Source organism: Manacus vitellinus, unplaced genomic scaffold (assembly GCF_001715985.3).
Source record: "Manacus vitellinus isolate BGI_N305 unplaced genomic scaffold, ASM171598v3 scaffold_13_pilon, whole genome shotgun sequence".
In the NCBI taxonomy this organism is placed as follows: domain Eukaryota; kingdom Metazoa; phylum Chordata; class Aves; order Passeriformes; family Pipridae; genus Manacus; species Manacus vitellinus.
Window position 1 is genome coordinate 11,377,982 of NW_021938999.1, and position 12,517 is coordinate 11,390,498.

At 39.0% G+C, this 12,517-nt stretch overlaps 1 protein-coding gene across 1 annotated transcript in view; it reads left to right on the forward strand.

Moving 5' to 3' along the window:
* Positions 1 to 12,517, forward strand: part of RELN (reelin) — a 265,985-nt gene that overhangs the window by 57,869 nt on the left and 195,599 nt on the right. Inside the window, exon 3 of the mRNA XM_018068188.2 lies at positions 9,280 to 9,415. Within this exon, the coding sequence (XP_017923677.2) occupies positions 9,280 to 9,415 (136 nt within the window). The remainder of the gene's footprint in view (positions 1 to 9,279; positions 9,416 to 12,517) is intronic.

Sequence of the window (12,517 nt, forward strand, 5' to 3'; positions counted from 1 at the left end):
AGCTACAATCTTCATGCATAATCATTACCTCAGCTGGCTTTTCCCTCCCTCCTGCCTGCATGCAGTCTTTCCTGAGCAGATAGGAAAGGCCTTTATGAGACATGCCTATCCCATAAGTCTCCCAAGAGGCTGTGGGACTGGCCATGCCATAGGTCACTTCAGTGTCCCAGCAAGGTGACATGGGGCTGTAGGAGACCTTACACAGTTCACCCTAATGCAGGCACTGCTGAGGCTGCTCTAAGCCCAACTGTGGGGAGAGGATCAGAAGACCTGCAGCGCCTCCAGGACTGCTCCTCTGAATAGAAATTGCCTCTTGTCTCCAGCTCTGTGGAGATGTTGCAGCTGATGCTGGTGAGGGACACACAGTGGCTTCTGAACACATCGTAGTTTAACCCCAGAATCCAACTACAGTGAGCCACTTACTCACTTCCCAACCCCCTCCCCACCTCCAGTGGGATGGGGAGGAGAATCAGAAAAAGGTAAAACTAGGGGTTTGAGATATTAACAGTTTAATAATTTAAATAATAATTGTGATAATAGTAATTAAAATGAAAAAAAGAGAGAGGAATAAAATCAAAGGGGTTAAAAAAAAGCGAGTGGTGCTCAATACCATTGCTCACCACCTGACTGATGACCAGCCCATCCCTGAGCAAAAATTGGCAGCTCCTGGCCAACTCTCCTCAGTTTATATACTGGGCATGATTTTCTATGGTATGGAACATCTCTTTGGCCAGTTTGGGTCAAGTGTCCTGGCCATGCTCCCTCCTGGCTTCTTGTGCACCTGCTCGCTGGCAGAGCATGAGACACTGAAAATTCCTTGGCGTAAATGTCAGCACTTCTGAGCAACAACTTAACCATCAGTGTGTTATCAATGTTAGTCTCATACTAAATCCAAAGCACAGCACTCTACCAGCTAGTAGGAAGAAAATTACTCTATCCCAATTGAAACCTGGACAACACAATACATGGTTTCAAGTTGACTTTCACATGGTCTGAGATAAGGGATTGGGGAATAGAACGGGGTAACTTCCATAACGACATCACTCCAAAACAGGAAGAGATGTCTGTAAATGATAAATACTCCATCTGGAAGGATTTATATAGAAGTCCCTCTGGTTTCATTATACAGTTATCCTTATTGATTGGTTTGACTGACTTAATTTGCCTTGGAGAAAACTATCAATTTTAAATCATCCAAGTTCACCATTAATGTTGACAACAGAGATATAAAGAGTAATTAGGGACAGTGCAAGTGCAACAAAGATACCAGGCACTGAGTGCGTCCTTCAGTGACTGAGGCAGTGACAGCAGTGTGGGCAAATGCAAAATATGGCTGCAGGGGAAGGATCAAAATAGAGGAAATGCATTACAAGGCTGACTGCTGCCAGAAACCATTAAGTTCATTTAAAATAAATTAAAGAGAGACTTAGGCTTTTGTAGGTAAAGCCTTGAAGCCATTATCCCAATTAGTCATGCTAGGCTATAGAAGAGCAAACAGGGTACCAGGGGGTGTTACCAGCACCAGTATAGCCAAGAAGGGGTGTTGTCACTATGCAAACCACTCAGTCCACACTCAGCAGTGTCTGATATTTGGCTACTGGGACATAGATTTAGGTTTGCGAAGTGGAAAGGCTCAGAGAAATGTAATATTTTTGGGAAGTTGTACAAGAGCTGCTTATATGGATGAGACGCTCAGAAGCCAAATACAGTAACAGTAAAAAAGGCCCAGTAAGTAAATGCAAACCAGAGACAGCTGCTTTTCTTCAACAGAATAAACTGGAACACACTGCTAAAATAGATCTATGAAAAGCTAGTACAGAATGAAGGTATCAGCCCAACACGTTTCTATAAAGCAAAGGTTGCTATTATAAAACATGCTGGGGGGCTGTTAGGAAAACATTTAAAATAGATTTTGGCTCAAATCTTTGAGAGATTTTTTCTTCTTCTGTATTTCAGCAACACAGTAACTTATTAGCATTTTGTATTTGTACAAATGCTTCTGGTCCCTCTGTACTGCTACTAAATCTTCTTGCCTTGGAGAACTTAGTACCATGTTGCTCTCTATGGAGCACTTAGACTTCAGCTGTAAATTGTCCTCTCATCCCTTCTGACAATGGCCACCCTGAAACCACCAACACACTGCAGACCAAGGGCTCACCACCGTCATCCTCCTGACTCATGCAGCCATATCACACATTACACAAGGGGCTCGTTCAGTGTCCTCGGGAATTATGCAAAAGAAGGGATATTCTTCTCCTCATGAACCACAATTTCCATATGTGTAACTCTTGTTAGGTTTAATGAGACCAGTAATCATAAATCCTTGAGATGAAGTTATACTCCTAAGTGGTTTCTAACAAAAGGCTGCTCAAAAGTTTTAATTAACAATCCCTTTAAAGTAGAACATTAAAAGAGAGATTAAGTAAAAATATATCCTCTCTTTCAGAGCAAATTTTTAAAAATCCATACATGAGAAGTTTATTCCGGCAAACCTGTGTTTCTAGTGAAGGGCTTGCTTCAGTAAATATTCAAAAATGTGAGCATAAAGCACCTAAAAGTCGTAAAGTGATCTGCTTCATACCTGGATCCCAACTTGTGAATGTAATTCAAATGTGAACTTGCAATAAATGATTGTTTGCAGAACTATAGCCCCCCCCCCATTAAAATTTTACATATGAAGAAAAGGTGAGTCACTTCGGCACAGTGGTACCTTCCCAAGAATCAGATTGCTGTATTCAGGCTCTAGTTGTCTTCTGATCACAGAAGGACTGATGGATTTTAGTGACAGACTTTATTAAGATGTTATACATTTATCTGGTCTTTTTCCACTGTTCTTATTAGCATGTGGATGGCATTTTCCCCTAGCATTGCATATGCTGAAAGGATTTATTACCTAATAACGAAGCAGTAATAATAATAGTGAAACATATGATTTCAAGAAAGATAAAGGTAGTATATTGCTGGGTGGAAGAATATATCTGACATTTGCTGGTCTTTTCTTTCTTCATACTGTTTAATAATTTACCAAACCATCCTGACCTTTAATGATCACAAGGGCTACCAAGTGCTTTAGCAGTCTGTTACACTCTGTCAAATAGAGATGTGTTTTTTCTGTCAAGCAGAATGAAATAATCCCCCCAAAATCAATCAGTAACAACATATTTTAGCTAGGTGGGTGCAGTTCACTTAGGGCCATATTCTGCACCTTTACTCACTTTGAAAGGAACTTGCATGGGTAATTTATTTATCTTTAGCTGGCTGCTTACTTGGATAGAAACTGCATGAGCTCCTGGTTGTACATTTGTGTTCACATTTTAGAAATTAGAGTTACCAGTTCTAGATATTTCTTTACTCCCAACGGTCCTTTTTAACACAGACTACTGATGTTTTTCCTAAACACGTTTGAATTTTTTTAAAAAAAGGGAACACAAAACCCACCATGAAGACATAGCGGTTTGATTTTCTTCCTGCCACTAGTTCTCCACAGAATTTTAAGATTTACATTGCAGAGTCCTGAAAGTGGTTCATAACAGTTTAAGGATATTCCTCAAATATTCTTCCAATAACTAAAAATAAACTATTATTTCACTTGCTGTCGCATTTAGTGAAAAAATGTATTTCATTTTACACATATTTACAGATAAGGATCAAAAAGGTCCTTTAAATATCCAAAGAGACATAGGACAAAGGAAAGTCTCTACCTCTGAAAACGTTGTCTGAAAGTGACAGCTTTAGCAGCTGTAAATAGCACTTTGTGTCTATATTCATTCAGATTTTAACCTAAAAACATCCTTAGGGCCTGCACTTGACTTTCTGTGAGTTCAGATCTTGCCAGCCACCTTGCCAACTGTGCTTCCAATTTGCTTCTCAAATGATGTGGAAAGGCATGTGGCTTTCCCTTAACTTGCAGGAGAACCTTGGTTCTGCAGTGGTCCTGGAGACCTGTCCTACAGGGACTTTACTGAAAAGTGAGGCTTGTTGTCGGTAGCCACCAAGCCATGTCACCTCCTGCATCTGAGTAGTGTGGTCTTACATGAGTCAGGAGAGTGGGGGACCTCTCTACATAATTAGTCTTCATAAGAGAGGTTGTGCTTTTGGGAAGAAGAGACTGAGGGCATAAACTCTCTGGCAGCGTGATTGCTTTAAATGATAATTATAAAATATGTGGCTACTAGCACCTTTCCATTTGGAAAAAAAATGAACAGTCCTACATTCCCTCACAGAACAAGTCCCTGGTGCTGCATGGGAAAAGCAAGTTGCAGGCTCTGTTTGGCCACTTCAGCACGGGATTCAGCATGGGAGGTGTCTTTGGACACAGTCCTGTTTGCGTCACTCCCTGCTTTGTAATACCAGAACTGTGCTTAGCTTGAGGATTTGTGGATCACCCTTCAAAATGCTACAGCCTGGATGGAGAATGTAGGTCCCCAGCTCTGTTTCCTAAGGGAAAAGATTCTTCCTAGGACTAGGTACTTCATTTTTACATAATGCAAAATCTAATTTGAAAGTGTCTGTTTCTGACTTAAATTTGTTATCTATTAATCAGGAGTGATTTCTTTCCCAAAGAGCCCAGAATGATTTTGTTACTTAGGGCTTTATGTTCTTGGTATTTCATCAATATTTTATGTTTGTCATTTTGCTGTCACACATAGCTTTGAAAATGGAAACATGTAGCAGATAATCAGTTTAGAGGCAGCAAAACCAAAATGTGCTCATTCATTTCATACCTGTATTTAACATTAACCCTCTCTTTTAATATCATACTCAATTCATGTAAGAAATAGGAAATGGTAGACTACCTTTCATCTGGTTTAGTACTGGAAATTCTGTTGAGCCTTAGCCTCAGTGAAGGATTTATCAAGGACCTTGATATACAGCTCCCTATGTAAAGTTCTGGTTTAGAAAACTGTAAGGAGGATATGTCATGTTGTAATACCAAACATTATGTTGTTATTGCGTGTAAGTCAGGGTTATCACAGATACATATTTCTCAGACTCAAAAAGCAGAAAATTATGTGAATCTTTCTGCATTTATCTGCACCATTAGATGCTTTCCAAGCTCTACCAGTAGAAAAGATCATCTTTTGGCTTCCAGGGGCCTAAATGGGAGAGTAGTTCCTATCCTCTATAGTTCTCCCTTTTGGAGAATCTACATAACAAGGTGAAAGTAGTAATGAGTTTCGGAACCACACTTGCATTTGACCATTTATGGACCACCTAACACAGCATTTTACATCTTGCTCACCTTCCTGTATGCCACCTTATAAAAGAGGCAAAACATTTCCCTGCATTAGCTGCTACACCCCTACAAGTGATTCTGATTATCAGTAAAAAGTATTTTAACATGTAAAGATTGAAGCTACGTATTTGTCATCTGACTTTGCCTAAGATTTCCCATTCAATAAATTTTCTCTATCCCTGGATTTATTCTCTCTCTTGAAATCTACCTCTTCAGTTCTTTGATTCAGTGACTATACATAGTGCATTGAATAGAGCTAAGCACATTTTTTTAGAGTTTACACAATAAAAACAGCTGCTGAGTTCCCTTGAGAGAGACTGAGTATGTCTAGTTCCTCTCCTAGCAGTGCTGTTGGCAGGTAGAAAGCTTGTTTGGGATTTGAATGGTTATAATGGTTATACTGATTATACTGAAACTCCTAAAGCCTTAGAAATTTTAGGGGATGGAGAATCTAGAAAGTGCAGATGTCTGAAACATGTCATTATGATGAGCACATGCTGTAAAAACCACAGGAAAAGGAGTTCAGAGAGATGCTAACAGCTTCTATGCATGTAGCACATTTTGGAGCTGTGGATGTGTAGCTCTCACAAACCTTTGAATATTTCAGTATTCAATAAGTCGCATGGAAACGATCATTTGCTAAAGAGTTCATAGAGTTTTATACAGGCAGATCTTAAAAATATACCTTAGGATTATTAGTTTTGTAAACACTAGACTTGGATGTATAGTTGCACTGGTCACCAGGATGTGAGCAGGATACGGACAGAACAATACTGACCTGAGCCAAGGACCTTAAACAAAGGCTCAATCTGTCTTTGAAGCTGTCTGAGGTACATGCAGAATATAGTTTTGTTCTGAGAGCTGCTGTATAATTGGGCTTGTTTTGTATTAATTTAAATTTTTTGCAGCAGAATGTTGTTTCACATTTGTACTTTGATTTGTTATGGGGCAAATATTTAATCTGAGAAGCAGCTTACCAGGTTGGAGAGGGGATGGAGGAGAAGGGAGGAGTTGCCTTCCATAGTAAGGGACTGCAAAAAGACTGGAAGGAAAAGGGGAAAATAACCTTCTTTATCCTTAATTTAGTGAGTTCCTAATATCAATTGCATTCTCCATTTTTTGCATTTTTACAATTTTTATATTCACCTTTTCAATAGGAAACCATGGGATTTAAGCCTAAAAAAATTCTTATAATATCATTGTCACTCACTGAATGAAGTTTTAGTACTTAATTGTAGTTAAACCATCTGAAGACTCTGAACCCCTAGATAGAGCTGATGTACTCAGGAAAGGTTCAGCAGACGAGTAGTGTTGTTTTCATTGTAAAAATTATGACAACAAATTATTAATAAAATATCAAGATAATGATGATAGAATTATAAAATTGGCATTTTGAATAATTGCTGTGCTCGTATTGACTTTTTTTTCTGAAAAATATTTGAATGAGTTGGGTTTTTTCATTGTTTAGAATTTATTCTAGTCACTGCAAAGTTGTTCTTTTTCTAAAATGTAAATCAAGGGAAAAAGAAATTCTCCACAGATGTTGTACGTGTTTGATGTATTAGACACATTTTTGCAGTACACTGCCTGAAACCCAGGGAATTCATTAACTCGCAACTTGCTGCCAAGCAGTGGAGCAGTCACATTTCCCAAGCTGGTGTGCCTGTCCCCCGGCTGGGGGATGTGGTAGGGCAGTCTTTGTCCTCCCTTGTATTTGGCTGGCTCTGGAGAAAGGGGGATTTCTTCAAACTGAAGGGCTGTTCTTGCTTCTCCCCTGACACCATCTGTTATTTAATTAACCTGGTAAAGTCTGGCTGTTTCCCATTGTACAAACAGGGATGATGACAGGCAAGGGCTAGTGCTCTGCATCAGTCCCAGAGACACCAGCCCACATCACTGAAGTCACTGACTTTAGCACAAACTTCAGAGAGAGGGACAAGACCCACAATTTTGGGAAAGAAGCACAGCTACCACCTTTCACCCTCAGCAAAGCAAAGCAATTGCTTAAATAGCACCTACCCTGTGAGGGATCTCTCTTGGCATATTTTTGGACACATCTATCTCAGCAGGGCACTGCTGGATAGACTTGAGCACAGAGAGTGGGGCAGTGAGCCTGGGCCCAGCAGTCAAGTGGGTGTCTTTGAGGATGTTAATTCCAGCCCTCCCAGTTAGCCAAGAAAGGCAAACAAAGACTCAAAATAGCAGTACAGCATGGCAAGAGATGGCCAAACCTCATCTGCATCTAGTCTCTTCCAATAAAGAACAGTCTGTAAAATACCATATTCCTGGGTTTCCCTATTGTTGATCTCCAGAAAAGAGGCTCCACTCAGGGGAGCCTGATCCTTCTCTGTGACCATCCTGAGGCAATGGGCTTAAGCATCACTGGGGATTTGAACTGTAACTGTGTGAATGAGAGAAAATCTTGTGTGTATTCTCAGTGGGGAACCAACTAAAAAACACTGAGCGAGGAGGTTGTGATTTTTTATTTTTTGAAAAACATGCAGGCTTCATTACCACCACCTGCTGCCTCCTGTCATTCCTGGGATGAATTGCTTAAATTCACTGTGGCTCATTTCTCTCCTCAAAAGATTGAAGCTGGTTTAGAATTTCATAGCCCTCAGGATAGGTAGCATCTGTAATCCCGAGCAATAGTCTGTGATCCTCACCAGTACCTGAATGGGATTTCAGGTGTTGCTTTTGGTCCATAAAATGCGAAATGGTTTATTTGTGATACAGGCACCCCTCCCTGCAATGTGCTGCTGGCATGGCAGTCCTTGGGGAGCAGCAGGTGGAGCCACATTTGCATTAGGAAGGATTCATCCCCCTCCTTGATGTAGATCTCTCACTTGCAAACTCCTTCCACCTCTGGATCTGTAAGGGCTTAAGATAAATTGTTGCATTCCCATTACAGAAGAATTGCCATCAAAAACAGTAGCAGAGGATTCTGAGAGGTGGAGGTGGGTTTTATTTCTCTGTTACTTGAATTGCAACAAGGGAATATGAGAAATACCAGCCATTATAAACTTTGAAACACAATCACCTAACAGCTGACAGTGACCTTGTTGAGCACGGACACACCCGCAACCATTTGCTTTTCCTTTTGATCCTATTAGCAATGTTCTAGCCCATGTCACTGTTTTCTGCAATGAATGTTCAATATTTGAAGTAACTTGGAACAAGGCATTCCCTTCTGATAATAGCATTTAAAAGAATAGTTTCAACAATTACTCTTTCATGGCCCAGGATTAAAGGTGTAGTGATCCACTGCAGTAAGATTGCCTTACTTTAAACCAGAGGGTGTCAAACAAACAACCAAGTTTGCACTGCTTTGTAGGAAACTACAGAATGGCTCCAAGGGGGACAAGATTGCTGTCAGATATTGTTTTATGTCAAAAAATATAGGTTTTTGTCTAATGATGAACTGCAGTGAATTCCAAAGGGAGGGATTAATAGATGACATTTACAGTCATCCATGTATTAGAGGCATGTTTCAAAAAAAAAAGAAATCAAAGAGTTGTATACTGGTAAAACTGTGGAAGGCTGCTGCTTTTATTTCAGATCAGAAGATTTCATGAACCCAGAGTTCATCTGCTTTTTGCAAATAGAAAAAACTGTATACAAAAAGATAATACCTTTCTCTAAAAGCTTCATTTTTCTTAGTTAAAGAGCAATTTTTTTTGCTTCAGGTTTTATTTTCTTTTAGATCTGCAATGGTTGTGAATGAGATAATGGAATAACATTGTGATTCAACTCCTCCTTGAAAAATGTAAATAATTCCTCTGGTATTGGCCTCATGAAGAATAATAGCAGTAAATACATGGATCCTTGCAGTAAATGCAAAGTCAGTCTTGGCTCAAGCAAAGGCCAGCTCCAATATTTTGATTGGCATTAATTCTAATTACTCAATGGCACACTCTCGGATTTTTTTCCACTCACTGTTGCCATGATGAAACACATGGCAGATGTATTTCTCGGTCTGTTAGCACCTTGCAATGAGCCATTAACACATGTTACTGTTTTTCTCCCCTGTGTCTTTCTCCTAGGAATTATGTCTGACCACCAGTTCGGAAACCAGTTTATGTGCAGTGTGGTTGCATCCCACGTGAGCCATCTCCCGACTACAAACCTCAGTTTTGTTTGGATTGCTCCGCCTGCAGGGACGGGCTGTGTCAACTTCATGTACGTACACACGCAAAGGGAATAGAACAAAATCATTTTGGAGATAATGAAATGATCTAACCTGCTCACACTGTGTCTGGGTAAAGAGTCAGTCAGAATAAACTGCAAAGTGAAGACTTCAATATGAAGTGAAAATATTAAGTTCTTCCTGGCTGAACAGTTTCTGTGCATATTAGGACTTTATATTTTCAAAGCATGTAGGAAGGAGATAGTGGTTTGTAATGTAGCATGTCATCAGAGAAATAACAATACAAGTCTATCATTTAAACAGAAATTGATTCTTCTTAGTTATTAATCATATTATTGATCCTTTAAGTATATAGCTCATTTGTGCTGACCTAATTTTTTAACTGTTGCATCTAGTATGAGTTAGAACATCTGACACATATATTATTCGGATTGTAAGCATCAACATAAAATACAAATATTTGAGAGTAGTCATGCTCAAGTATTTACTGTTCCTAATTATAAACACTTCCGACTTCTGCTGAACAAAGAATAACCAAGAGGCTTTTTTGGTAATTTCTTTTAAAGACCTAAGTAACCGTTTGATGATTTAGTACCAACAAAATACATTATTAGCATATATATTACTATATGTTACCTTCAAGTTATTTCTAATTATTTGTCCCAGAATTTTGGTACATCAGATTTGAGAGAAAAAATACACCCAGAGTGCAGGTGAACGTAGGAAATGTTTCAGTTTTGACATGTTCAGGGAAAAAAAGGCAAACTGCTCCCTAATTCACTAAGCAAATAATTGCAACATTTCAGAGGCATTTTCAGTGTTTCTCTGACTGTCCTGTTGTCAAAATAAATCTTCCTTTGAGTATTATTCCCAGTCAGTCTGTTCTGGGAAGCTGTAGGTAAGTCCTCCACGTAATCAAGTTGTTTTACTGTTGTGAAAATTAAAAAATGAGGAAGTGACTTCTTTGAGAACATAAATTGCTGATGGTGAGCACAGTACCTTTTGATTGATTTACCTGTGTCTTTGATATTTCACTTTACCCACATGATGCACTTTTTTTTGCCTGTATTGTCAGGATATATTATTTATTAGCTGTGATGACAATCTCAAGACAGTTTTATTTCTAACTCTTTTCTTCTAAACATTTAATAGTAAATTGGGGGAAAAATTAGCTTTGATGAGTGGTAACTAAGTTCTGAGAATTTATTTGTAGCATATACAACAGTTGTATATAACCTGAGGAAATCTGTTAACTATGGGTTTTTTTCCTGTGGAAAATCTGTGAATTTTATATTTCCTTTAATTCCTTTCTAAAAATAGTTTCCTTTGTTGATCAAGTTGAAGCAGTTAAAATTTGTTCTTTGAGCTGCCTGTACATCTTCTCTGCGTACTTTTGCCTATTCCCTTACTTTGTTGAATTTTTTTGTTTCCCTGGTATTCAAGAAATAATTGTTGAATTGTTGGTCCTAACTTGCACAGTGACTGCCAGTGTGTTTGTGTATGAGATGTGGCCCTCCACTGTGATTTTTGAGGTCAGTTTATAAAGTCATTCATTTTCCTGTGACTGATTTTTTTTTTGGTGATTTTGTATTGGGGTTTTTTGTTCATAGTTGCCATTGTTGAAGAAGAAGTGACATTTAGCTCTACAGAAATACAAATACTACTATGGCTGCTGATTCCCATTTAAATGAAATTAAAGGGATATTTTCAAAGGCAGTCTGTGCTTGCCTATCTTGAAATCCATGGAAGGTTCAACATTGTCTTCAGTGGAAACAGAGTTAGATTAGCGCTAAAGTTTTGGAAATCCAACTTGTAATTCCCTATCTGTATAAATCATAATCCACCTCTTCAGCATTAGCACCCCTTCAAAAAGGGTGGTGTTTGCACTATATTAGTAAAGTCCTTAGCCATGCTGCAGTGTACAGGACATACATAGCAGAAATCTGAATTTATTCTTGACTATGTAATTTGCAGTGTGGATGTAAGCATAAAACTGGCAGGGCTGAAAGGTCTGATCCTGCACTGAGGAGCCCAGCACTACAGCTGCTCCCAGGGTCCCTGGCCCATGTGACTGTCAGTCTCGTGGCTTTTCAGAATGCCTCACACCATGGTATAAGGATACTCCATGGGTTATAGTGTTTTGTCTTTGAGGATGAGCAAAATGATGCAGTTATATCAGTTTGGTTTCGCACAGAACAAATTCAGATGGGAGGGGAAGACTCAGCTTCTCTGAAGTTGGTGTTTACTCCAGGATCACACTTTGCTGCAGGACTACTGAGTAAACGTGATCAGCAGTTGAAGGAAATACAAGGAGGAGAAATATGTTTTACCTCTAATCCTCCTTCTCAGTTTTTCTTCTGCTATCCACACTTTCTTGCCTCAGCTGGTGTTTCCCCTGCTAACTAAATCACAAGTTGCAGTAAACAAGGCTATTTTTGTCGTGCAGTGTTAGTCTGCCTGCTTTACCCAGTTCCCTGACTTCAGGAGTTCCAAAGAATTGGCTCTACCTTTTTTATCTCCTTTTATAGCAAATAATAAGCAAGATATTTTAACACTTAAAAATTAATATGTAGTTTAAATTTAATATGTATAACAGTTAATATGTTAAATTGAATTAATTTTAATTTAAGTTCAATTTAGTATAAATTAAAAGTATTTACAAAATGTACCTAAATTTATAGACTCTGACAACAATGCAATATAGGTAAGAGCTTTCTGTGCTGTTTGTTGCCAATATGTCTGTGATTCAGATTAGCTCATTAGTCTATGACCTCTCTGGGGATGGATAATAAGGTTATTAATTAGCACTAGCCTTGGCGTGCGATTTTTGCAGTGTTGATATCTCTCCCTGGATGATTCCTATGAGGAACTGGACAAAGGTCATCAGGCAAATCTCTCACAGGTCAATGCACAGCTAGCTTTTATTAACTGCACACACTATTGACCTGTTCTGGCTTCCACTGGAACAGTGGCACAGATGTGACACAGAGAAGTCATAACCCTATAGACATCATGGGGGAAATTCCCTTTCATTTCATCTGTGTCTTTTGGTGTGCTCTTCTAAAGCTCAGTCCTGAAAAAGATTGAACCCTTAAGAAGAAAGATTTGTGTGGTGATGCTGTCGGTCTGTCCTT